We start from the raw sequence: 27,003 nt of genomic DNA, 5'->3' as shown, positions 1-27,003 counted from the left end.
GAGTGGTGTCAAAGTGCAGGTGTGTGGGTGAGCAGGAGTTAGTCACACCAAGCTGGCGGGAGAAGAGGAGGGGTCCAGGCAGAGGCTGTTCGCCTGTCAGAGGCCTGGAGGTAGGAAACAGCAAGACGGACTGGAGCAGTGAGAGGTGGTCATTGTGGCTGGGGAGGAGAAACAGGAATTATGAGCAGGGCTGGGAAAGGCGGGCAGGCCTGCCATGCGGGTGCGGATAGGCATGACTGTGTCCTGGGGACATGGGGAACCATGAAGGGTTTTAGCCAGAGCATCTGATCTGAACGAGCACGTCAGTTTCTTCCTCTGTAGAGCAGGAACGATAATAAAAACACCAACCTCGCAGAACCTCTGTGGGGATTAAATGAGATGCTACAGGTGAAGCAGTTAGCAGCGTGCTCGGCACACGTGTTTGCAGTTGCTGTGATGGTTTTTAAGGGAGCTAGTTTAGAAAGTCGTTAGGTGGTTGGTGAGGAGAGAGGAGAAGCAGGGAGAGTAGGAAGGAGGCTGGCGCCATCTTCCAGGCAAGTGGTTCACTTCTTCATTTACAAATATTTCTTGAGCACCTACAGTGTGGTGGGCACTGGGCACAGAGGTAGGGGTGGCTGGCCAGGTGTTGTTCTAGGGGGATGTGACAGGCCTGGTCTGAGGGCACAGAGAGAAGAAGCGGGGGGGTGTTCCGGACGGATTCAGATGCCTGGATGTAGCCCCAGAGGTGGGGACGGACAGGATGGAGAAGGGATTTGCCCAGTCCAGCCCGGCATTGGGATGGAAGTCGGGGATGCGACAGGGGTGCCTCTGGGGGAGACGGTGGGTTTGGTGGGGGGGCGGGGGTGAGTACCAGGGGCCTGGAGTCCCTCTTCCTCCCAGCCCCGTCTGGCCTGACTGCTCCAGCACCAGGTGGTCTCAGTGGGGCTGGACAACGGGGGACAGGACCCTGCCCTTCCATCTTTTCTCCAGGGATGTCTGCCCCCCAAGTAGGGTGGCTCAGCCGGGCCTCTGGATACCCAGCCTCGCGCTGTTGCCCTTGGGCCCTCGGGCCTGAAGCTCCAGAGCCTCGGTTGGGGTGGTCTTGGACATTCCCTCTCCCCGCCTGGGAGGCTTTGCCGCCTGCTCACCACCTTTAAGGCAGTGAAGAGGCAGGGAACCTTGTCCTCCCAGCCTTGGGCCCCAACTTTGTCCCTGATTGCTTTGGGCATATTTGGGGCCTTTGGACTATTCTGAGAGAGAAAGTGAGAAAATTAGCCTCTGGCATGTAGCTTGGATCCCTTTTCTCAATTCACGTATGTGGTGAAAGTGAGTTGGGAAGTTGCCTGTGCTCTCGGTGGGGAAACTGAGGCACAGGGCCACCCAGCAAGGCGAAGGCAGACTGAGTCCAACTCCCTTCCCTGAATCTTTCCCTTTGGCCTATGAATGGCCATAATATTTGTATTTTAAAAGAAAAAAGAAAACGGACAGGGAAATGTCAATGTTGCATTTTCAAGGTGTCTTTTTATAGTAAAGGTGGAAAAAAAAACCCTCAGGCGATTTTAAACTGGCATGCAGTGGGTGGGTGCCCGTCGTCAAGAAGGCATTTTCTGAACCAATTTAGGGGCTGAAATGCTGGGTGGAGGTGGAGGGAGATAAGCTTCCAAGATGGGCTTTCCATTTGGAGTTGGCCTGGGGGCTGGGAGTGAGCTCCCTGCTGGCCGAGGGTAAAAGAGACACTTGGGGGCACTTAGGAGAGGGGACTCTGGCAGGGTTGGCTGGGATGACCTTCTAGCCTAGAGAGACAGACACATCTTGGGCCAGGAGACGGTTAACATACCTCCCTGACCTGGGAGTGTCATCAGTCTCAACTGCCAGGTACGTGAGGGTAGAGCTGATGGTGAGTCCTGTTCTCCTGCCCGTAAGCTGTGTGACCCAGGGTGAGTCACTTACCTTCTCTGGGCCTCATGCTTTCTCCCTGTAAAATGGGACAGTGTCTCCTTCTGAATTGAAATCTCACACGAAGTGCCCAGGAAATGGCAGGTGGAGGTATGAGTACCAGGAGAAGAGAAATACATCTGAGAGAAGTGTGCTCAGCGTGTGGAACAGCTGTTGGGGCAGGGAGCGCTTAGAGGAGGGAGGAGATGGGACCAAAGCAGGCCCTGAAGGTGAGCGGGGGTGGGCGAGACAGAGGGGTGAGGCACAGGTGTGTCAGGTGCCTCCCAGCCCGAGCTCAGCTGCGGGAGGCACAGGCAGAGGAGAGAGCCGCCGGGCGCCGCTTCTGTTAATGGTGAGACGCTGTGCATCTGGTAGGCCTGAGGGTGTGCAGATGCTGGGTGCCTTCTCAGCTCTCTGGGGCTGAAAAATGACCACGGCCACCCTCCCAGTTCTGAGCAGGGATGCTGCGCGGGGCCCTTCACAGGCACCAGTGTGTTTGCTCTCACAGCACCCCACCCCCACCCCGTGAGGCAGGAAGTGCTGTTATCCCCAGTTTTACAGATGGGGGAACTGAGGCCCAGGGTCCCACGCAGCTGGCTAGTGGCATAGGGACCTGCAGGCTGGCTGTCTGGCTCTGGAGTCTGCCGTGGGTGACCGCTGGTGTTAGCTGTGGGCTCTCAGCTGGGGGTTTTGCAGTTACCCCCCCATCCCATGGAGATTTGGGTGGAGCCCTTTGTACAAAACCCCCTCTGGGGCAGCACCTCCTAGCAGGCCCCAGATGGAAGCCGGGGTGGAAGCCGGGAGCTGCCGCTGCAGTGACTCAGTTCCTGAGCCAGCTGAGGCTGGCTAGGGTATCTGCAGAGGCCCCGCCACAAGTGGGGGCTGGGGCTGAGGGGGCCTCCTGAGGGAGGCAGGGAGGCAGGAGGCACTTAGTGACATTCATCTCTGAAAATGTGATTGTGACCCCCTGGCCCTTTGGGTGCGTGAATGAGAGATGTGGTCCGTTTGAATGACTTGACAAATCCCTTTCAACCCTGACCCCAGCCCTGGACCGTGCTGTGTACTGGGGCTGGGCAGGCCGCCGCCTCCCCTCCAGGGCAGCCCCTCACTGTCCAGCGTTTGCTAGGAGGGTGGAGGATCTGTCACGGCCCTGGCCATGCCCACAGTCAAGCCTGCCACACCCACACACGCCCAGAGTGGTGGACGGGTCAGTGCTGGACCCTGGCACCAAGTCCCTGGCTTCAAATCCTGGCTCTGTACCTCCTCCCTGTGGCCTCCAGCAAGTCACTTACCTTCTCTGGGCCTCCACTTCCCCATCTGTAAAGTGCGCTCAGCAGAGACAAGAACAGGGATCCCTGGAGCTCAGCGGAGGCCTGTGTGAGTTGGCTCAGCCCCTGCAGAAACACCCTCTACAGGAGTCTCATTTGCCGATTGCCACGGCTGCCGGTTTTCATGGAGATTAAGGAAACAGGCCGGCTTCCGGGTTCTGGTTGCTGGAGGGTGGAGAACAGACACACTGTGTATGGAAAAGAAGCATGAGGGCCTGAGGGATCCCTTCCCCTTTCTGGGCCTCAGTTTCCCAGTCTGAGTTGGGCTCTGGGGTGGCAAGAAAGCCCTCACTGGGTCACCAGAACTGCTCCCATTGGTATCATTATTATTACTTTTATTGTTGTGTCCTGGGAACTTACTCTGTCTCAGGCACTTTGCAAAAGCACTTGATGTATAATGCGGATCTTTTAATCCTGCCAGCAAGGGAATGGGGTGAGTGTTATGCTAAGTCTACAGGAAGGGGAAACAGAGGCCCACAGAGGATAAGTGACTTGCCTGAGGTCACGTGGCGGGTAAAAGGTGGAAGAGTGTCTGCTGTCAGCCTGCGCTCATCACCTTTACTCCCTGGTTCCTGTGAAAACGCTGACCTGAGGGGTGTGAGCCAAAGAGGCCCTCAAGGTCACAGTGATGGAGTGAATGGGTCCCTTTTAAAGTTGAAGAAATTGAGGCCCAGGGATGTTCTTCCCCTGCTGGGGCTGCAGTGGGAAGTGGTAGAACATGGTTTGGGTACCAGGCAGAGATGAAGCTGAGAGCATGTGAGGTTTGGGGTGCAGGCCGAGGGTTTGGACACTGTGCTGTGGGATGCAGGGAACCAGTAAGGCCTGAGGGAAGAGTGAGACACAGTTGATCTGGTTCTAGAGGAGACCCCGTGGCTGCTGGCCCACATTCGTCCTGCCAGGTGCTGGCGGGAGCAGGACGCTCTCTCCTGGAGCCCCCGCTGGGGCTGGACCAGGTGACTCCCAAGGGGCCCTCCAGCTCTGCCAGCGGTGTGGGGATTGCCATGGAAACCAGCTGGTCCCCGAGTGGGGACAGGACCGGAAAGTCTCCTGGCGCCAGCCACGTGGATTTGGATCCCGGCTCCCCCCAGAGCTCGCCTGTTTTCCTTCTTTCCAAAGCCTGTGTTGAGCCAGGGCCGAACCCAGCAGGCTGCCTGGAAGGGCCCCGCTGCACCGCCCACTCTCCCACTGCCCCGCTGATCCTCGATGCCGATGCCACCGAGATAAGCAGGGCCAGTGAGCCTCGCCCCACCCAGTCCACCATCCTTTACCCTGAAACACGATAAATCACGCGCTGGAGGAGGGAGGAAGCTCACAGCTCCATTACGAGGCCCAGCGAGGCCCCAGTGGGGCGTTAATCACGGAGCGCTTTCTGCTCTGATCAGTAAATAATGGGGGGGGCCGTGGGCAGAGGGCTTGAAGTGGAGGCCAGGCCCAGGAAAGGAGCTAAACAGCGATCGGCGGTCACCTCCGCCCCCCCTCCCCCTCTCAGAGCTCGTCCACCGTCTGTGTTGGAGGTGATTGAACCCTCTGGAAGTGGCTAGCTCCTTGATGGGCCCCAGTATCCCCAGCTTGCAACCCAGGGCCTTTCCAGCTCCACGTGGCCAAACTCCCAGCAGCTGTTGGCTGCACCCGACAGAGCAGGGGGCAGAGAGACTGTGGGTTAGGACAAGGGTACTGGAGCCACAGCCGGCCTAGGTTTGAGGCTCACCTCTGCCTATTCTGGCTGTGTGACCCTGGGCAAGTCACTTTACCTCTCTGTGGCTTAGTTTCCTTTGCCATAAAGTAGCAGCAACTAATGAGCATCTGGCGAGGGTTCAGTGAGGTTATACAGGCAGAGGTCTCTGCACAAAGTAAACCATTGCTGCTTATTATTTTTGTGTTACTGATTCCACTGTGTTGTTACTATTATAAAGCTGTCCCTTCCCCACGTGGGAATGGTCTCTGAACCGGGACATTGACAGCTAGAGAGAGGGCCCCATGTCACCTCCATGTCTCCAGCACATGGGACCCGGCCCAGAGATGTTTGCTGGGAGCCCCTCGGCTGCGGTCAGAAGCCGTTGTCTGATGACTCTGGGACTGAGGCCAGCACCCCCAGGGGATCGGGAGGAGGGTGTGGATTCAGTATCCAGGGCCCCTCAGCCCCAAGAGGAGGAAGGCCTTGTGTCCCCAGGAGAGCCAGCTGCACTCTCAGCTTCTCCCGGCCTGCGTCCCTTCAGGGGAAGAAGCTGGGACCGAAACTCTTCCAGGGTGAGGAGGGGCCGGAGCTGCCGCGTTCTGCCCGCCGCCCCTCCCCCGCTGGAGCTGGCGGGAGGGGATGACCCCCCTACCCGCGCCGCCCCAGCCAGGGAAGAGTCCTGGCTGCCCATCCCACACTGTGCTCCCCTGGGACCCGGGGGGAGGGCTGGAAACGGGGCCAGGCTGGGCCAGAATGAGAAACAGCTTCGAGAAGAGGGAGCTGAGTGTCTGGGGGGCCGTGTCCAGCTAACAAAACAATGGCTGCTTGAGTCAGCGGCTGCGGCAGCGGTTCCCAGGCAGGCCCCGATCAGAGCCACCCCAGCCCGGGTGAAGGCAGCGGTGCTCATCCAGCCTCAGATGCTTGCGTTCGGGGAGTGGTGGAGCGGCTGGTCCCAGGGGCCCTCCTGTCCTGGGGAGTCCCCGACTCTCTGCCCAGTGGCCTGCAGAGATAATTGGGAATGTGTATTGAGCACCTGTGGTGCTCAGTATTGAGGGCTGCTGTGAGCTGAGCCTCTGTAGTGGGCGCAGTTATTGCCCCCATTTTATAGGTGAGAATACTGAGGCTCAGTGAGGATGGGGCAGCCCACAGTGAGTTAAGAGCTCTGAGACTTGGCACATCAGGAGCCTTGGTTTCTCTGTCTGTTAAATGGGAACCCAACAAGAGTGTGTGCTCCATGCCTGCACACAGCAGGTCTTCAGTGTAGCCCGGCCTGTGACCTCAGCCTGGGGCTGTCCCTCCAGGCTGTGTTCTGTTTGGCGGCAGGGTCGGGAGTGCCAGTTGTGGGTGGGTGGACACATCGTGCTCAGGGCGGCCTGGCTGGCTGGTCCACACGGCCCTTCCAGGTGGTGCCCAGCTGGCCCGGATGACCTCAGTGCTTGGGCTGGGCGATCCACGTCCTCCAGAGAGTGGGCCAGGGAAGCCAAGGCAGGCCCTTCTGAAGCTGTGGAAGGGTGCACGCAAGCTGTTCTGCCCATTGCCACTTGTTGGTTTTTCCTGCCTGATTCAGGCAGCCTGGGGCCAGGAAGAGAATTACTGCGCTGTGTGTCCTGAGGAAGCCTCTGCCCCTCTCTGTGCCTCAGTTTCTCCAAAGCACTGCTTTTCCCCTCCCACTCAGAGCCAGGCCTGCTGACTTGTTCTCTGGCCTGGCTGGCCATTCTCTCCCCCACTGCCCCCCACCTCCACCCCTTCAGGAAGTGAGCACCTTGATCACCAACTGGGAGGTGCTGGTATTTCCTTTCTTGGCAACAGGCAGCTTCCTCCTTGGTGTGAGGGCCATTGCAGAGGCCCCCCAGAGCCGAGTCTGTCCTGCCCCCTCCCAGGACCGGCATGCGGTAGGCCCAGGGCTCTTTTCATGCCTTGGTTTACCCTCAGTGGAGAGGTCAGCTCATTGGAGCCGTAGCCCAGTAGCCGTTGTGTTTCGAGAGCCCACACAGGCTGAAGTGGTTGGGTGGAGTTTGGGTTTGGGAGTCGCAGGTGTGGTTTCAAGTCTGGGCCTGACCTGTGCCCTTGGAGACCTGGAGAACACTTCCCCCTTTAACCTCAGAGCTTCGGGAGAAGGTTGGGGGAGGGCTTACTCACCCAGGCTCTGCAGGAAGCAGAGTTTAGTGCCCTGTTTCTAGGCCTGGCTTTTGATGCTGTGCCTGTCAGACCCCCATTACTGCCCTGCTGGCTCCCCGTTCTCCAGTCCTGGCCCCTCCTCTGCTGTCCACGCTGAGGGAGAAGGACCTGGCCAGGACAGGGGTTGGGGGAAGCCACAGAGGGGCATGCCAGGTCGAGCAGGGCCTTGAGGGCCCAGGAGCAAATTTTGGGTTTATGCTGAGCGCACTGGGGATCTATGGAAGGCTGTTGAGCTGTGGGAGGGACACAAGCCACTTTGCTTTTTTTTTTTTTTTTTTTTTGCGGTACGCGGGCCTCTCACTGTTGTGGCCTCTCCCATTGAGGAGCACAGGCTCTGGACGCGCAGGCTCAGCGGCCATGTCCTACGGGCCCAGCTGCTCCGCGGCATGTGGGATCTTCCCGGACCGGGGCACGAACCCATGTCCCCTGCATCAGCAGGCGGACTCCCAACCACTGCGCCACCAGGGAAGCCCTCTTTTTTTGAAAAAAACAACTTTTTAGTTTGGAATAACTTTAGATTTACAAGAAAGTTACAAAGATAGTACAGGTAGTTCCCGCATACCCTTCCCTCAGTTTTCCCCACTGCTAAGATCACATGTTATGACAGATGCGACATGTATTTGTCAAAACTAAGAAACCAACATTAGTATTTTACTCTCAACTAAACTCCAGAGTTTCCTCCACGAATGTCCTTTTCCTTTTCCAGGATCCCACGTCACATTTAGTGCTTTGCGGTTGTAAAAGCTCTTTTTGGCTGCTGCGGAAGGGTGAGTGGGAGGGGGCTCAGTGCAGCCCCCAGCCCCGTGTGGTGAGCGGCAGCCGCCCTGCAGTCTGCTGCTTAATACCCCAAGGTGATTGCTGTGCTTTCAGCTCCTCAGCAGTGAAAGCTCACTTTCCCGGGATCGGGGTTCGGTAACAACCAAAAACTTGAGGCAGGAAAGTGCCCTCACTTCCCAAGCACGAAACCCCGACAGCCGGTGTAGTCTACACCTGGGACGGAACCGCGGGTCTTGTTGGCTGCCACTGACGCCTCATCCTCCTCGGAGTGCCGCCTGCAGTGGGGCTGAGGTTTGGTGGGGTCTGCAGGCAGGAGGCGGGAGGCTGAGAAGCCAGGCTCTGGAAGCTCTTGCTCCAACTGGCTTCCCGGGGGGGAGAAAGTCAACACAATTACAGTTGATAGTGAAATCAGTATGTCAGAGTTCTAGTGGGAGAGTGGGCAGCGCTGAGCTTTGGCCCCCGGAGGCAGCCAGCGGAGAAGGAGGAGGTGTCCTGCTCTTAGAAAAGAGCTGAGACCAGCAGCCGCCCGTGGCTCATCCCATTTCAGAGAAGGATCAACTGAGGTTCTTAGAGGAACCAAAAGTAGCAGCCAGGTGCCACCTGGCACTGAACACCTGGCTCCCCTGTGTGGTCACACACACAGTGACATACAATTGACCCATACTTTTCCTTCCGTTCTCCAGTGTCCAGCATGGCAGTGCAGTGTTGCTCTCATTGTTTCTTGTTTTTTATATATATAAATTTATTTATTTAGTTAGTTTTGGCTGCATTGGGTCTTCATTGCTGCGCATGGGCTTTCTCTAGCTGCGGCCAGTGGGGGCCGCTCTTCATTGTGGTGCTCGGGCTTCTCATTGTGGTGGCTTCTCGCAGCGGAGCATGGGCTGTAGGCGCGTGGGCTTCAGTAGTTGTGGCATGCGGGGTCAGTAGTTGTGGTGCACGGGCTTAGTTGCTCCACGGCATGTGGGATCTTCCTGGACCAGGGCTCAAACCTGTGTCCCCTGCATTGGCAGGTGGATTCTTGATCACTGCACCACCAGGGAAGTCCCTCTCATTATTTCTGCTTGGAAAAGAAGAAGCTGAATACAGTCATTCACACTTTAGTCAAAATTAGTTTCCTTTCTTTAGTAAACACTCACCCCAGAGCACAGTCTCCACCCTGGAGAAGCTCGTGCATACGCTACCATGAGAAATGAAGGTGGTGACCAGCACAGTGCTGTCACAGAGGGCTGGAGAGGTGTTTTTGGAATTGCATCTTGAAACCTGGCTGAAAACTTGCCACCTGGGCACGCCTGGCAAAGGGAACAGTGTGGGTCAAGAGGAGGGGAAATAGAGGGCTCAGAGGTATGAGAAGGGCGTTGGCTACTGAGGGAACAACATCATGAAGGTTCAGGCGCCCCAGGAGGAAAGTGTGGCCGCATTTGAGAAACTGCAGAGACTGATGTGGTCGGAGCTGAGGGCGGGGCAGAGAGAGAAGTGAGACTCCAGTCCTGAGCAGCCGGCAGGAGCCAGATCACAGAGGCCTTGAATGTCAGGCTTGACCCTGAGGACGGCCAAAAGCCAAGGAGGGGCTCTCTAGTCTTGCGCTTGGGAAGGTGGCCCTTCTGGGTTGGAGGAGGCCACTGTGAGAGTCCAGCCCTCCCCCTTCTCTCAGAGGAATTTGTGTTTTGAAAGACCAACACCAAGTGAGACTGGAAGGCGGGCTGGTGCTGATGGAGGGATTTCAGGCCGTTTCACACAGTCAGGGCAAGCAGTATTTTGGGCCTTGGAGCTGACTGCCCCTGGAGACCGGGTTCGGCTGAGGGCACACCCGGGACGGCCCGCCAGTTCCCCCGAGCCCACTTTCCCCCTTTCCCGGGCCACATCCCCCAACAGCAGAGGCCTTTCCCGCCTGCCCAATGGACGTGTGTCTGGCTTCTGTTTTCGAGTCAGTTGTAGCCTTGTGATTTCCCCTGGCGGCTGGGGAGCCAGCTTCCCCCTCAGAGCACAGATCACGCAGAGCAGCCAACGGGTTACTTCTCCTTTAAAATTTTTTTAAAATTTTATTTTTAGAATAAGAAAAAAAAAGTCAGAGGAAAGGCTTTTTAGAGAATTCCTCCAGTGCAGAATTAATGGCTGTGAGCGTCAGGGCGGGCAGGCGAGAGCTAGATTCCCAGCCATTCCCACCTCATCCTCTCTGCACCCCCGGCCCACAGATCACCCTGATCTGGGCGCCTGGTCCGGCTGTTCCCAGGACCCCCCATTCTGGCTGGCTGGGGACCCCCCATCGCAGGGCCCAGTGCAGAAAATCCCAAAGTTGTCACCCAGGCCCTCCAGGTGTCCCCTTCCTGCCTTCCCACCCCTCCCACAGCTCAGGGAGGAAGCGCCTGTCCCCTGGGCAAGGGTTTGCTATTTTAATTTTAGAACAACGTATTACTAAATGACACAAGTAATCCACAGATTTCAGTGAAGAAGAGTTAGACAACCCCTGGGAAAAGCATCCTCATGACAGGTCTTGGGCCCACGTGCCCGCTCTCCTGCCTGCTCGCTGGTAGAGCCGCCTCATCTCTTCCCTGCAGCCGCAGGATTGCGGGGGGGTGGGACCACGGCTAGGAGAGGCCGCTGAGGAGATGGGCCAGCAGCCTCCTTCCAGGGCCGGCCCCCAACTTGGGCGCAGAGATGAACACAGAGGATGGGTCAGGCAGGGTAGTCTGAAGCTGAAAGATGAAGAGCCAGTGATAAGACAGTCTGGGCAGTGGCATTCCAGCCAGAGGGACCGGCACAGGCAAAGGCCCTGTGGCAGGACCCAGCTTGGACTGTTTGAGGGACAGAAATGAGGCCGGTGTGGCTGGAGTGGAGGAGTGAGGGCAAGGATGGGATGGGCTGGGCCCAGAAGATCCCAGGGGCCTGAAGGGAGGGTTTAGGATCCAAGGTTTATTCTCAGTATCGTGTAAACCATCTGAGGGTTTCAAGAAGAGGAGACCTTTGTACCTTTAAAGTGCTCACTTGGCAGCTGTGTTCGGGGAAACGTTGAGGGCAAGAGTTGGCCCAGAGAAGAGGGGCCTGGAAGAGCCTCCTCGGTGAGAGGATGGCTGCCTTAAGGTGGTCCCAGGTGGTCCAGCTTAGAAAGTTTTTGAGGTAGGCATGATTTGCCCCCAAATTCCACTTTATAATAATAATTTCAGTGACTGTCGTATCTGAAACAGCGATAGTATCAGTTGACACTTCGGGAGCATTTACTGTGAGCCACGCTCCGGGCCAGCGCTTTACGATGAACTGTCTTATCCCAGTGCCTATGAGGGAGGTGCTGGAGATGCACCCATTTTATAGTTGAGTAAACTGAGGCTCAGAGGAGTGAAGTGACTTGCTCAGGTCGCTCCTGGCCATCCTGTGGAAGGCCACCGGGTCATGAGTTGTGGCCCAGGGCAGTCCCCATCCCCACCCCATCGCTGGGCTCAGGGCTCAGCTCTGTTTATTTTCCCAAGAATGAAGGACCTGGTATTTATGGTTTGCTTTTGTAAACTAGTTGAGATTTTGTACAAAACCCATGTGGGCACATCATCAGCGGCTTTGGCTTGCAAAAAGCACAGATAAGGGGAAAAAAACCTCTCTCTAAAGCCATGCCCTAAAGCCAGTTCTGCTGGCCGCTTCAGTCCTGGTGGCGTGATATTGCAGCTGGTGACCTGGAGCAGGCCACATCCCCTCTGAGCCTCAGTTTCCCTGTCTGTGACATGGGACCTCAGAGGGCTGCCAGGATTCAGGGAGTTGACGCACAGGCCCGGTACAGGGTCAGTTCCCAGTAAACGTGGCCTGTATTGTTTGCTGTCGTGACTGTTACTTTAATGTTTATGTGCCAGTTTTACCAAAAAGGCCCCACGACATCCTGAGACTTTTCTCAGCCAGACATCTTTCTTCATAATCGGTGCAGATTTGTGGTGTCTCCCAGGGCTGGGGTGGCTCTCCTGGATGACGTGCTCAATCCTCGTGGACACTGAGGTGGTGGCCCCCACCCCCCACTCTTCTAAAACACCCTTGTGTCTGCATCCTTGTGGGTTTGCACAGTTGTCTTCTGAAAGGCCTTTCTAGAGGCCTGTGTTGTACTTCTGTGGAGACTGCAGGAGAAACCTTTGAAAGAACCAACAAAACTCAGAGAAAGGTGGAAAAGGTGGGCGCAAGTCCTGGGAATGGCGGGGGCTGGGCATGCCAGCGCGGTTTTCCCACTCCTGTGAGGTGCAGCTGATGTGGATGGCAGGATTGTGCATTTGGACACACCTGGCCTCGGTTTGCCCATCTGCAATGTGGGCAGATGAAGGGACGTGTGTTGGGAAAGGAGAGAGGGACCTCAATTTGGGGAGCCTTCAACCTGGGTCTGGCGAGCTGCTGGGAATTTGGGAGGGGCTTGCTGGGGTCAGAGCAGGGGCCTGGGGGGAGGAGACCCCATGATTGCTGTGGAGACCTCGCCGGGACAGGAGGGACACCTCTTGGGTGTCAGCAGGTAAGTTGGGGCAGAGGCTGGCCTCCCTGGGCCTTCTTGCCTTCCTCACATGACTCCTCCTGTCCAGCTCCTGCACACCCGGAACGTACCCATCTCCTTGGGGCAGCTCCGTGACTGAAGCCGAGGGCAGAGGTCAACTTGGGCCCAGAGACGGGGTCCTGCTTATGTTGGGGCCTGAGCCCAGCGCTGGGCATACAGAACAGGAGCAGGACTTTGAAAGCACTGATGCTGAGGCCGGAGACCACAGCCGGCTGTGTGGGCAGGGAGCCGGAGAAGGTTCCGGAGCCGAGGTCTGATATGTGTCTCTCTTCCAGCTGCAGCCGGAACAGCTGGACTGCGGGGCCGCCCACCTGCAGCACCCCCTATCCATCCTGCAGCCCCTGAAGGCCTCGCCCGTGTTCCGAGCCCAGGGCCTCTCCTCCGTGGCCGTGGCCAGCGTGGGCAACTACACGGTGGTCTTCCTGGGCACAGTCAGTGGCCGGCTGCTGAAGGTAGGGCTAGGGCTGGGGCTGGGGGGGTAGCCGGGGGGGGGGGAGGGGGCAGGGGTTGGGGGGAGGGGCCCACGGGTTATAAGGCGGCGTCTTCCACGTCTGCGTTTTCCACTCTTACTCACAGCAGTAAGTACCCGTCCTGCAGAGGAGGGAACCAGGGCTGAGAGGGGGCACTTCTCTCAGGGCTCCAGGACTGGGGTTTTGAAACCAGGTGGATCTGAGTTCAGGTCTCTGGGCTCTGCCGCTTGCAGGCTGTTTGACCTTGGGCAGTGAACTTTCTCTCTCCTGGCTTCAGTTTCCCCATCTGTTAAGGGCTGCACTTCTGGCCTCTTGAGACTGTTGTAGGACTTTCAAGGGGCAGGGGGAGGCCACAGCCTGGCAAGTGGGGACTCTTCCTCCCGTTTCCTCCTCCACTCTGTTGGCCGCCCTCTGCAGATGCCCCAGCCCGAAACCAAAGTGACTGGTTTCTGGAGGTAATGATGCCCGGCCCTGAGTTGCCTGGAGCTGGGAAGGGGTGAGAGTTTCCCCACTTAGCGGCCTCCAGGTGAGGGCGTGAACCTGCCCCCCAGGCACCTACCACACCCTGCTGGTCAGAACGACAGCCACATGGCATGCCTCCAGCCGGCACCAGGCCCTGGCCTAATTGATTCAGATCCGATAATCCAATTCCCTCAGTTCCCTGGGCAGACGCCCCAGGCTGGGGTTGAGCAGTGGGGGTCAGAGTCCCAGCCCGCCTGGCCCTCTGGGGGAGATGCCAGGTGTGGGAGCAGGGAGGGGGCAGGGGTCCTCCTCAACCTTCAGAGCTTCCGTTGAGGGTCCGCAGACAGTGGGGCTTGTGTTTTGGCGTCAGGTACTCAGATGGGGATCCTCGCTCCTCCCCTCCCAGCTGTGTGACCTGGGGTGGTTACTTCTCACTCAGCCTCAATTTCCCCATCTGTCCAGGAGTCTCCCCCACCCACGAAGCTGCAGTTATTAGGCACCACTGTCTACCCAGCCTCGACAGGCGTGTCACGGGCATCATCTTGATTAATTCTCACATCCCTTCAAGGGAGGCAGAGCCATGATCCCCATTTCACAGATGAGGACACTGAGGCTCTGAGAGGGGAAACGACTGCCCCAAAGTCACACAGCGAGAGCCTTGGTTGAATTCAGGTCCAGTCAGCACAGAGCCACCCCACCCCTCAACCTGGACCTCTTCACCCTCCACGCTGCGCTGTGCTGGGTCATCTCCCGCCCACTTGCCCAGCTTGGGGCTTAGATCATAAGCACCCAGCCCAGGCCCCAGAGCACACTAGGTGCTCAATAGACTGTGTTTTATTTTTGGGGTTTTTTTTTGGCTGCGTTGGGTCTTCATTGCTGTGCGCGGGCTTTCTCTAGTTGTGGCGAGCGGGGGCTACTCTTCGTTGCAGTGTGCGGGCTTCTCATAGCGGTGGCTTCTCCCGTTGCAGAGCATGGACTCTAGAGCGCAGGCTCAGTAGTTGTGGCGCACGGGCTTAGTTGCTCCGCGGCACGTGGGATCTTCCCGGACCAGGGCTGAAGCCCGTGTCCCCTGTGTTGGCAGGCGGATTCTTAACCACTGCGCCACCAGGGAAGTCCCATCAGTAGACTGTTGAAGGAGTGGAAACATGTCTGCTGGATGCCTGGGGGTGGGAATGGGGCCAAGCTGCCCGGGACAGGCTCTGCCAAGAGGCCCCTTGGGACGAGGGATGTCACAAGGGCGGGGACAGCCTGTGGGAACCTGGGGAGAGAGTAATTCCAACTGGGTGTGTGGAGGGCATCTGCGAAGCCCTCCTTTTTGTTGGAGACCTTGGGAGGACAAATCTTGGTCCAAGGGGGAGAGGGAAGTGTTCCAGAAAGGGAGCACAGCATGGGAAAAGGCTCAGAGGCTGGGATGTTGAGTCGGGTTTAGTGGGTGGAGATGAGGCTGGTGGAGTAAGCTGAGATGGATCGTCAGGGCCTTGAATGCCAGAGCAAGTTGATGCCACACGCAGGAGGAGCCACTAAAGGTTTGGGAGCCCACCGAGGAGGGCTGGGTGGTAGGAGGCCCCAGGGAGGCATCTAGACCCCTGACCCCAGCTCAGGGCTTGGCAGGACCCTGACAGGGCAGCACGTTGAGATTGTGAGACCAGCCGGAAGAGAGCAGTTTGATGGGTCTCTGATCGGCACTGTCAGTCCTCTAGGGGACATGCAGACGGGCCCTCAGCCAGAGAAGCTTCCAGGCCCCAGCTAGTCCTGGTCCTTCTCCTGCCCGGACATTGGACCCCACACCCCAGCCCCAGCCTTGGACTCTGGGGTCAGACAGGCCTAGGCTTGCATCACGACCCTGAGGCATCTTCATTTTAGGACTCTTGCCAAGTCCCTTGGCTTCTCTAGGCCTCAGTTTCCTCATCTGTGAGATGGGCGTGAGAGGGGAGGGGTGAGACGGGTGGCTCTGCAGCTTCTCCCGGGCTTGGCCCTGGCAGCGCTTCCGCCGCATCTTCTTTAGCACACTTCGTGGGCACGCGGGGCAGGTATCGTCATCAGCCCCATTAGCTCAGAGAGTGGAAGTGACTTGGACAACTTGTACTTTGTGCAGCTTGTAAATGTCAAGGCCAGGATTCAAACCCAAGTCCCAGCTCCTTGGCATGATGCCCAACAGCCTCCCAGAGAATGTTTTGTAAACTGTGAAGCCCGAAGCTATTCACAGGGTTGGATGTGCCCATGAAGGGCAGCGAGGGAGGCCCTGGTGGGGGCACAGCAGAGGCAAAAGCGTAGAGTGACCCTCTGCCAGTCCTGGAAGGGCCCGAGAGAGGGGCAGAGGTGGAGACTCCCAGCCCGGGTCAGCCCCTACCCCCAGGGCAGGTCCCCCGCATTCGGCCTCCCCCTGCCAGGCACCTTCGTGGCTCACCGTGCCCTGACGGCTCCCCCCCCACCCCAGATCAACCTGAACGAGAGCATGCAGGTGGTGAGCAGGAAGGTGGTGACGGTGGCCTACGGGGAGCCTGTGCACCACGTCATGCAGTTTGACCCCGCAGACCCCGGCTACCTCTATCTGATGACGTCGCACCAGGTAAGGCCCAAGCCTCGGTCTGACGAGGTCCCAGGACGAGCCGAGCTCTCTTGCTTGCCTTGCCTGTGCGCGTGCTGCTGCTGCTGCTGGGGGCGCCTTCTCCCTTACCCCCGGCCTGCTCGTCCTCACCTCCCAGCAGGCATCACCTCTGCAGGGCAGCCGTGTTCCCTGTGTGTCCCCCATTATAGCATCGAGCCTCAGTTTCCCCAGCTTCTCACAGCCCTCGCCGTGCTGACTCCCCTGGGAGGGGCCGGCAGCCCCTCTGATCTGGGCCCCTGCCTCTGCCTCTAGATGGCCAGGGTGAAAGTCGCTGCGTGTGCTGTGCACACCACCTGCGGGGACTGCGTGGGTGCAGCCGACGCCTACTGCGGCTGGTGTGCCCTGGAGACGCGGTGAGACCCCTGGGACAGGGGCTGGGCCAGGGAGGCCGTCGGGGCGGGGGAGCCCCCCTGCGTCCTGACCTGCGCCGTGCCACCCCAGGTGCACCCTGCAGCAGGACTGCGCCAACTCCAGCCAGCCGCGTTTCTGGACCAGTGCCAGCGAGGGCCCCGGCCGCTGTCCCGCCATGACCGTCCTGCCGGCCGAGATCGATGTGCACCAAGAGTACCCGGTGAGTCTCTGGGGAGCCAGGACCCAGCTCCGGGCTCAGAAGTACGGGTGGAGAACAGCCCTTCACCTGGCACCCAAACCCTGAGAGGTGGAGACTCCTGCGCATAGCATCCCAGGGACCTGGAGGCAGATGACGAGAACGATAACGACCGGATGGTCTTAACATCCCCATTTTACAGGCGAGGAAACTGAGGCCAGAGCAGTGAAGTGACTTGTTCAAGGTCATACAGCGAGGGAGTGGCAAAGCTGGGATTTGAATTCAAGTGGGTGGGCTCCAGAGTCACAGAAGAGGGGGGGCAAATTAGAAGATGGGAGGAGAGCCAGCACCCCCCATCTCACATCCTGGCCACCAAGTGCCAGACTGCTGTTTCTCGAGCTGGGAAACATGAATCTGCAGCATGGGGGCAAGTCGCTACCCCCTCACCTGTGTCCAGGAGGGCCTAGAGCTGCCGCAGCCTCCTGCTTACCTGTAGCAGGCAGCCTCTGGGCAGGGGTGTTCCAGGCCCTGGCAGGGGCTGAGGGACAGACAGGCTTGGGTCCCACCCAGCCCTGCCCTCAGTGACTTCTCTGAGGCTGGCATCTTCCTCTGTCACCTGGGGGAGATGATGGCTCTGATGGCCCAGACAGGCCCTGGGGCTCCTGGGCGCCCTCCTCCCCATCATTACATGTCACAGTCCTGCACACACATCATCTGTTCAAGCAAACTGGCTCTGTGCCACGCACAGGCCTAGACTTGGGGAGACAGCGGTGAATAAGATAGACAAACGCCTGGTCCTTGAGGGGTTGACATGCTCATCCGGGAGAGAGACGAAGCAAGATAAAATGCCAAGATGGTGATAAGTACTACAGAGAAAAAGAAAGCAGAGCAGAGAACCGGGTGCAGAGCGAGTAGGTTGCGGGGCAGTGTTGACATTTTAGACCAGGTCGAGGTGGGGGACTCACTGCAAAGGCGACATCTGAGCAGAGGTAGGAAGGCAGGGTGAGTGTCTGGGCAGAGGGAACCGCCAGTGCAAAGGCCCTGAGGTGGGACCAAGACTCATGATTTGAGAGGGTGTCAGAGGATGGCATCTGAGGTCACGGGGGCCACATCATGCAGCGCCTCTGGCTACTGTAAGATGGTCAGTTTCATTTTGCAAACAGGGAAACTGAGGCCCATGTAGGCTGCAGCCCTCTGGCGTGGAGTCCTGACCACCCACCACCTCTTCTCCTGGGGTTACAGGGCGGGGGTGGGGCGGTGCGGGGAGTGGCCTTCCTCCACCCCCACCCCACCCCGTTCCCCACACCCCCAGCTAAGGGCCCTGGCCTCCAGGGTATGATCCTGCAGATCTCAGGGAGCCTGCCCAGCCTCAGCGGCATGGAGATGGCCTGTGACTATGGAAACGACATCCACACTGTGGCTCGGGTTCCGGGCCCTGCCTTTGGCCACCAGATCGCCTACTGCAACCTCCTGCCGAGGAACCGGTTCCCGCCCTTCCCACCCAACCAAGGTAAGCACTTCACTGCCTGGGCTGTGGGGACAGCCAGATGGGGGCTCTCAGGTGGTGGAATCTCAGGCATGGGGGTCCTGATATCACAGCCTCTGATGTCGGTGGAGACCCCCAGCTCCATTGTTCTTCTCTCCCTGGATCCCCTGCTCTGTTCCAGACCACGTAACCGTCGAGATGGCGGTGAGGGTCAACGGGCAGAACATCGTCAGGGCCAGTTTCACCATCTACGACTGCAGCCGTGTTGGGCAGGTGTATCCCCACACAGCGTGAGTGGCGCGGGGCCTGCTTCCAGGTGGCGGGAGGAGGTTCTGCTCCTGGGGAAGCCCGGGGAAGAGACATGATGGTGTCCCAGAGGCAGACAGGACTCTTGGTTGTTCACTCGCCGGCATGTTTGTGCAACAAACTGGCATCTTTGCCCGGCAAAGATGGCACAGTGCCTGGCGTCTGTGAGCACCCAGGCTGGTAGAGGCCGAGAGAAGTGCTATGATTACACTTAACTTAGTGTCATAAAGGCCCTGCTTACCTATTTCCTCCTTGCATACCTCTTGCAGCAGGAAGCTCACTACCTAACAGAGTGCCCAGCCCCTCTCGGCAGCTCTGATGTTGAGAAAGACCTTCCCCTGTGCTGGGATCTGCATCCCTGGGTCCCGGTTCCTGAGCACCGGGGCTGGGAGCCGGGTAGCTGAGGGCCCCCCTTGTCTTCCAGCTGCACCAGCTGCCTGTCGGCACAGTGGCCCTGTTTCTGGTGCGCCCAGCAGCACTCCTGTGTTTCCAACCAGTCTCGGTGTGAGGCCTCACCGAATCCCACGGTAAGCCAGGCCCAAGGCGTGCCCTCTGCCTCCAGTGGTCCGTTTTTTCCCATTTAGTATGTTGAGAACATTTCCGTATCGTTAAATTTTCTTCCTTCGCTCCAGATTTAACAGCTGTGCCGGGCTCATCACATCACAGTGCATTTAACCAACCCCCTCTTGCTGGACATGCTGATCCTTCCTGTTTCTTTTTTGCATTCTGATACGTCCAGGGCGCTGTGCACGGCCTTGATTATTCCCTGGAGACCAGTTGTTCAAAGTGGCATTTTGGGGTGAAAGCCTGGCCGTGTTTTTCACTTTTAGCTCAGCTGACCCCCAGGAAAGCCCGAGCCAGTTTACGCCTCCAGCTGTAGGAGGAGGCCCCCTTCTGCACTTTGTGCTACTTTTCAATTTTACCTTCAACATTTCCAGCAACCCTAGAGAGTACCAGTCCCCAGAGCAACTGAAGCCCCAGCCTCTTGGCTCTGGGCTCAGGGAACCTCGTCAGGAATCCCCAAAGCCTTGTCTGCCCATGGCAGGTGCCAACGAGTAATGCTGAGGAGGGACTTCATGGCCCGAGCCTGGAATCCTGTGGTCTCAGCCCCTCCTGCCTGAGCGTCAGAACTGCTTTGAGGAGGAGGTGTACCGCAGCAGCAATGCTTAACTCAAAGCAGTGATGCAGTAAAGTGGGGTTTCCAGTGCTGGGAGAGAGGCCCGGTAGAGGCTGTGTGGCGAAATCCCAGGGGAGGCTCCGAGCCTCTGCAGTGGGTGCTGGGACTCCAGTCTAGGCCAGCCAGGACTCCTGCCCTCGTTTGGGGCCAACATCTCCTTCCGGCCCCAGCCCTGGCCTGTGTATACAGTAGGGACTTGATGAATGTCATTGTGAAGCATTCATGCCGGCAGCCTGCCTCCTGTGCTCTGCCCTAGGATACTGGGGCGAGGAGGACTCAGCCTCAACACTCTTCATTTATTGAGCACCTGTTGTATGCCTGGGTGTGTCCTAGGCACTGGGAAAGCACCAGGTTAGACACGGTTCTGCCCTCCCCGTTGTGAACCCAGAGCCTAAGGTGTGAGTTGTAGCTGTGTGATCCCAGGCAAGCTGCCAGACCTCTCTGTGCCTATTTCCCCATCTGTAAAATGGAGCCTATTTCAAAAGCTGGGGCGGGCATCTGGAATTACACCTGTCTGTAAGGTACCAACTTCATACTTGACACACAGTAGGTGGCCACTCTGCTGGGTGGGACAGGGAGGACTTCTCTGGGAGGGGAACCTTCTGCCGGGTCCTAACAGATGCATAGGCGCTCACCAGCCTGGAGGTGTATCTGTGGCAGTGCCCCCGTGAACCACTCTCTCCCAGGTCTGCGGCTCTGCAGGTCAGGGTTGAGGGGGGTGCAGAGAGGGCCTGTCTTAGAGGATTATGGCAATCCAGTGGGAAAAGAGGCAGCTCCCACGCTGGGCCTGCAGGAGCTTCTGAACCGATGCTTAATTTGGCGTTTAGTTAAGTGCCAGTTAGCCGTGGAGGCGCCATGCCTCTGATTGGGCGGCAGGCAGCGGGGTCTGCATATCCCCCTGGACCCCTCAGGAGCTGGGAGCAGGCGGTAGGGCTTGGGCCAAGCCAGAGAGGTGTCTCTGGGAAGGCAGGTGCTAGGGGCTGAGTCTTCTCTCACTTCCTGTTCCCTCGTGGGCCCCAGAGGAAGGAAACCGGGGAGTGCAGGATGCCAGGAGGAGGGCTCCAGCTTTTCCGCAGAGGGGGGGAGAATAAGGAAGGGGCTGCATCCTCCACTTTCAGTTGTCCAGGGAGGGCGTGGCCACCCCAAGGCGGTGTGACTTTTGGCCTTAGAAGCAAGGAGGGTTTGGGCAGATGGAAGGGCAGGGTCTCTTGGTGGGGAGCCTGGGTAGACGCGTCCATGAAGGTGGTTAGGAGCCGGTGGAGAGGGTAGTTTGGTGGGAATGTGGGGGAAGTTTACAGGGGCTGGGAGCGGTGCAGAAGGGCAGGGAAGGAACAGGTCAGGTGGGTTCAGGGTCCCAGGGCCACCCAGTGCTCCGCTGGATTGGGACCCGAGCTCTCAACTCTTGAACGTTAGAAAGACCTTGGGGGAGTCTGTGGACTCCAGTGTGGAGACAGGTGAGGCCCCCTGTGAACTGGCACACACTGGGCTCACATTTGGGCTTTCTGCAGCTCCTGGCATTGCCGCCCTGGCATCTGTTCCCCCAACTCCTGGTCTCCCGCCTTCTTGGCTCTGCGCAGAGTTCGTTCGGTCAGTCGGCCATGGTTTCCTGAGCCTGCAGCTACACTCTGGCAAAGGGGAGAAGCTGCTTAGCATCTTTCAGAGGCATTGACGACTCTGCTTGGGGTGGGACCAGGAGGCCCCAGTCCTTTGCGAGCAGGGAAGCCCTAGCTCAAACTGGCGTCAGCCCCAACAGAATCGTGTGGCTTGTGTGAGTACAGAGTCCGAGGGGCGGCGTCCCCTTTAGGCACAGCTGGGTCCGGGGGCTCCAACACTGTCAGCAGGGCCTCCCCACCCCTCTGAGTGGCCTCCACTCTGAGGCAGGCCCTCCCCTCTTGGCAGCAAGATGGCCTCAGCAGCCCCGGGCAGGCTTCTGATCCCCCAGCAGCCCCAGGAGAGTTTCTCATTGATTCTGCGGAAGTTCCAGGGGAACTGGGTCACGTTCACTCCCCATACCAATTGCTGAGTCCAGGACGGGCCTGGGTACCCGCCCATCCCTGGGGCTAGGGAGTAGGGTCAGCCCTCCCGAACCACAGGCCTGGGGGTTGGGGAGATTCCCCTATGGCCAAGGCAGACTTGGAGGCCATGGTCGGGGGCTGGAGGCTGGCAGCAGATGTACCAGCTGTCCCCAAGGAGGATTAGCCAACCCTGGGGGAGGTGCTGAAAGAGGGCAAAGATGCGCCCGCACTCAGCCTTGCTCCCGCTCTGTACAATGGGTACAAGCATCCAGGTGGCCGTGGCTCATAAGGGTCAAGGGGGGTAGGGGCCCTCAGGGATGATCCCATGTCACTTCCTCTTGCGGAAGCTCCCCCTTCCCCAGCCCTCACCCCTCCAGCCCCCGCTGTTGGCCACCTACCCTCAGGTGGGGTGCAGCTGGGAGGACAGAGCTGCAGGGCCCCCAGCCAGCTGTGAAGCAGGCTGGCAGCGGCTGTGAGACCCGATTAGAAACATGTGGCTTCCATTCCCGGAAACTCCGGGGGGGTTACACATGGATGGCACAGGACAGCAGCTCAGAGAGGGACAGACTTGTGGGTCACACAGCGAGTGGACACCAGCTGCTACCTCCCAGCCCCACCGTGTGGTCCGCTGAGGCCCCACCTGGGCCCAGCCATGTTGCCTCTTTGGCCAAGGCCCCTGTGGTCGGCTCCCAGGGAAACTCACTGGCCTGGGCGAGGTTTCTGGCCTGGAGGTCAGCAACCATCCTGGACAACTAGAGCCCGCTGTGCTTGGGCAGACCACTTGGTTTTTCTGTGCCTCAATATCCTAGTCTGTAAAATGGGTGTAATGGTGGTACCTACCTCGTAGGGCTGTTGGGAGAAGGATTTGTTGAATTAATACTGTGCAAAGTGCTCAGAAGTATCCCGGTGCACAGGGAGGGCTGTGTCAGCTGGCCGCTACTTCTGTCACTATGACCACGGTCAATGATAGTAAATACGGCATTGGCATCCCTCGAGCTCTGGTTTTTATGCTGGGCCCCTGAGGGTCCCCTGAAGGAGCTCCCTGTCTAATTAACAATAAGGAGTAAAGACCCCTGATCCCTGGCCCTCAGTTTCAGGACTCAGTCTCTGGCCCGAGAGTCAGACAGATGGGAATTCAAAGAGCAACTCTGCCCTCTGCCCTCAGGTAGCGCCCCTCCTCTCTGAACCTCAGGTTCATACCTCCCTCCCCCCTCCCTAACTTCCTTCCTTTTATGAAGTCACCTCCGTGGCTCCGCGGAATGCGGATGTCCAGGCCCTCCGCAGGACTTGCCGGGCGCTGGCACCTCCACCCAGAGGCCTGACTCGCCCGGGCAATGGGGAAGGGTCTGGAGCCTGGCGGCACCAGGGCGCTCACAGCCTGTTTCCCGTGGGCTGTTCAGAAGTCTGGGCTTTCTCTTTTCTGAATCATTTATCATGAGTTAATCTGGAAACCAGAACTCCAGAGCTAGGTGGAGTCTCAGAAAGTGGTAGAGCCCCTCATTTTACAGCTGGGAAAGGTGAGGCCCAGAGACGGGGAGGTTTCCTCTGAGAGGCACGCGGTGGAGCGGCCATGGGGACCCAGTTCCACTGGGCAGGGTACTGCATCTCTCTGTGCCTCAGTTTCCTCGTCGGCGAAATGGGGCCAATGCCTTCTCCTGCTCGTAGGCCTTGCCGTGAGGGTCAAGTGAGATGGTATGTGGGAGGCAGTGGGCACGCGGCCCTCGGTGCGTGCGGCTGCTACGTTTTGTTAGTAGTGTTTCCTCACTTCCCCAGGCTGCCTGGTGTCTCCCCGGGGAGACGGGGCTGCGCAGGTTGGCTGGGGTGGCCGTGAACCCCGTCTTTTCCGAAATGCCCCATTGCCAGCCCCACCTCCTTGGGTTTTGACTGCAGAGCCCTCAGGACTGCCCGCAGATCCTGCCCTCAGCCCTGGCTCCCATGCCCACGGGCAGCTCCCAGAGCATCCCGGTGCATCTGGCCAACGCCGCCTTCTTCCAGGTAAGTGAAGGCTGGGTGGGGGTGGGGCGGAGGGCTGGGAGAGTGCCGTCCCCGGTGGGGGGACTCTGCTCTGGGCCCACCACCCATGCTTTGGTTTCCTTCCTCTGAGTTTCCAGGCTATGTTTGAGAAAGCCCCGCTCTGGTTGCACGGAGCTGGGGAAACAGGAAAGTGGGCGGGGAGGGCCAGGCCACGGGGACAGCAGGACGCCCCCAGTGCCCGCAGGAAAGCCTGGCCATGACCCCCAGACCCTTCTACCCTCTAAAGCTCCCCTGATCCAGGCCCAGTGCCCGCCCAGTGCCGCAGCCCATGGGTGACGCTGTCCATACCGTCCCCGCCCTGCCCTAGACCCCAGGCTGAGTTGTGACCCTGGACACCTCCCCAGTTCGTGGCTGACATGTCTTCCCTGGAGAATGGCCAGAGAACCCCTTTGCCGCCCGACTCCCCATTGTCCAGGTGGGGAAAATGAGGCCTAGGAAGGGGATGCAGGTGCCTCCAGGTCACACAACGTAGGGCTGCACTTGCATGCCAGCCCTGGACTCCTTGTTCAGTGCTCTTCCCTACAGCCAGTCTTCCCCTCCTCCTGCCCATCTGGGCTGGGGGAAGGGACACAGCCCCTTTCTGGGTCCCTCCTGGAGGAGCGTCCTGGGTGGGAAGTGTTGATGAGTCCTGGAAGCATGCCAGCCACCCCCTCCCCAGCTTCTGCGGACTTGCCATCTGTCGCTTCTATGGGGGAGCCGAGGCCCGTGATGCCTGTCACACGTGGGGGCCACACGCCAGGCATCTGGGATGCGTCAGGCAGCCTCGTGGCAGGGGCTGCAGCTCCGTGAGGGGCAGGGCGGCCCTGCCCTGGGCCCTCAAGCTCTTCCCTGCAATGGTTGGGAAGAGCCTCCAGGGGCAGCAAGGGGCCTGGACCCATGTGGAGGGCTGTGCCGCTCCCCTGCGGCCCTGAGCCCAGGGACTCGGACGACAGACCCACCTCCCAGCTCAGCGTGGCAGGGACACGTGAGCTCTCAGCCCTGTCAACAGCCACTTTCCTGTGTTAGTTTCAGAATGAAGCGGGGAGGGGACAGGGCAGGGGAGTTGCCGACCTGCTATCTCCTCAGGGTGTCACATCTGCCAGCGACAGGGACATAAACAGGAAGTCCTGCCACGCGGCTGGCCTGACACACTCAAAACCCAGATTTGTTCATTCAGCAAATATTTACTGATGCTGCTCCCGGAGGCCTGTGCTGGGCTGAGGGCAAGACGGGATTGGGGAATTGGCCCTGTTTAGTCTTTCAGCAAGCACTTATTGAGCACCTCTTGCATACTGATAACCGCCAGCATATATTAGGCACCCACAGTGTGCAACCCACTAAAGATAACATGATCTCCAGTTTTCCTAGAATCCTGCAGAGTAGAGCAGCCTCTTTCTGTTGCAGAGTTTAGAAACCCGAGACCCAGAGAGGAGGAGCCACTTGCACAGGGTCACACATCTAGGAGGTAGCAGAGGTGGGATTCGAACCTGGGGGGGCCTGTGTAAGGTAGAAGCTGAGCTATTTCAGCTGCCATCTGCTGCCCTTGGAGGTGCCAGGGGGGCTGAAACCCAGCCTCAACCCTCCCCAATGGGTGGGGGGACAGGTGTAGACAGCCTGCACAGGGGATAAGGGTGGTGCTTGGCCTACAGGGTCGGGGACAGGCTTTAGGAGCTTAATGGAGCCCCTGGCGCACACCCAAGTGTTCATTGCTGAATGGATGGATGATCAAGTGAGGGGTGCCCCTGTGATTTGAGGGGGGAGTCTGGGAAGGCTTTGGAACATGGGACATTTGAGCTGCATTTTGAAGGTTGTGTTGAGTTTTGCTGGGTGGAAGAATGGGCTTGGGCAAAGGCTGAGGGCAGGACAGCCTGTGTGCTCTGTCGACATGCGTCCTGTGGCTGGTCCCAGGCCTTGTGGGGCAGAGGCGGGGGGGGGGAGGTGTTGACATTAAAGGACAGGTGGAGTCTCACTGGGATGAACCTTGTATGTCGGTCATGCTGAAGAGTCAGGGCTTTACCCACGGAGTGAAAGGCCCCGGGTTTAGGCCATTGGGAGATGTTGGTGAGACTTTTAGTGGCATGGAGAGAGCACAAGGCCAAGGTTCCAGGTGTTTATGTACCCCCTGCCTCCATCAAACATTGGACATGGAGGCCTGGAAGGACATCCTGGAGGAAGTGCAGCCCAGGCAAAGGCCTGATAGTAGGACCACGCCCACTCTTCAGGACAGCAGTGTCAGATGTCCTGATGGAGGTACAGGGCAGTGGGTGCTGACCTGAGTCTCCGCAACCCCCCTCTCCCACAGGGTGCAGCGCTTGAATGTAGCTTTGGTCGAGAAGAGATCTTTGAGGCTGTGTGGGTGAATGAATCAGCTGTACGCTGCAACCAAGTGGTGGTGAGTGGTGTAGCTTTAATGGCGGGGGGCGGGGGCAGAGGGGAAGGGGAGGCCTGCGCAAGTCCAGATCCTACACTCCTTCCTTTCTACCTCCTCTTTTTGGACCCCCTGCCCCCAGTAGCCCTGCCCTCATCTGTCTCCCTGACACCCCTCCCCCAACAAAGACCCAGACACCACTCACACGGCTCATGGTTTTTCCTGTCTTTCTGCAGCTGCACACAACCCAGAAGAGCCAGGTGTTTCCACTCAGCCTCCAACTAAAGGGGCGGCCTGCCCGATTCCTGGACAGCCCTGACCACATGACAGGTGGGAGCGCCTTACACGGCCTCAGGGGACTCGGCCTCGAGCGGTGGGTGGGACGCAGCCTTGGGGGACTCATTCCCGCTCCGGTGTTCCCTAACCCACACGCTGCCTCAGATCCCAGCCCTGCTTTTCTGTGCCTGGTCAGTTACTCAGCACTTGATTATGGAGCAGCTCCTCTGGGCAGGCACCACACCCTCGGGGCATCTCCAGGCCAGTGGCTGTGCAGCCCCAGGTACTTCCTTACCTTTCCCTTTCTGAGCCTCTTTGTCCTCATATGAAGCAAGGGCAGAGGCCCTTTCACAGAGGGTGTGGTGAGGATTTGCTGAGATGGTGCACACAAAGCCTTGCAAGGGTGTCTGGGACATACTCTGTGCCCCCATAGGGTGGTTGGTGTCCTTGCTCTTATTATATGAACTGAATCAACTCTCTAAGTGCCTGTCTGTTCATGGGGAGTCTCAGACATCTCGGTGGACATGGGCACCCCCCACATCCATACTATGAAGGTCCCAGACAGAAGCCCCAGAACCAGCCTGCACATCCTGAGGCCCTGGAGAACTGGCCCTGCACTCCTCCTTGTGCCAGTCTGAGGGTCTGGTCTGAGGCTCACAGAACCCGCATTGCTCAGTGGTTCCTTAGCATCCTGGAGCTCCGTGGGGGCTCAGGAGACCCACTCGGGCCTGGGTATGAATCCAGCTCTGCTACTCACAGGCTGTGTGACCTTGGGCAAGTCACTCTACCTCTCTGAGCCTCATCTCTTACCTGTCAAATGGAGCTAATAAACAGCTCCCACTGGATAGATTCACAGTGAGGATGAGTGTTAATGGGGCTGTGGCTGCACTGTG

The 27,003-nt window shown here is 58.6% G+C and overlaps 1 protein-coding gene across 1 annotated transcript in view; it reads left to right on the top strand.

Moving 5' to 3' along the window:
- The window catches only part of PLXND1 (plexin D1), a gene marked incomplete at its 5' end in the record, with an annotated part of 51,367 nt that overhangs the window by 4,298 nt on the left and 20,066 nt on the right, over positions 1-27,003 (top strand). The window contains 10 exons of the mRNA XM_082662879.1: positions 12,658-12,834; positions 15,752-15,883; positions 16,175-16,275; positions 16,364-16,493; positions 17,802-17,979; positions 18,137-18,245; positions 18,686-18,788; positions 23,344-23,448; positions 25,769-25,858; positions 26,071-26,164. Coding sequence (XP_082519005.1) covers positions 12,658-12,834; positions 15,752-15,883; positions 16,175-16,275; positions 16,364-16,493; positions 17,802-17,979; positions 18,137-18,245; positions 18,686-18,788; positions 23,344-23,448; positions 25,769-25,858; positions 26,071-26,164 — 1,219 coding nt within the window. The remainder of the gene's footprint in view (positions 1-12,657; positions 12,835-15,751; positions 15,884-16,174; positions 16,276-16,363; positions 16,494-17,801; positions 17,980-18,136; positions 18,246-18,685; positions 18,789-23,343; positions 23,449-25,768; positions 25,859-26,070; positions 26,165-27,003) is intronic.

Source organism: Grampus griseus (assembly GCF_964374135.1).
Source record: "Grampus griseus genome assembly, chromosome: 10".
Classification (NCBI taxonomy): domain Eukaryota; kingdom Metazoa; phylum Chordata; class Mammalia; order Artiodactyla; family Delphinidae; genus Grampus; species Grampus griseus.
This window is presented reverse-complemented; position numbering and strand designations above follow the sequence as displayed.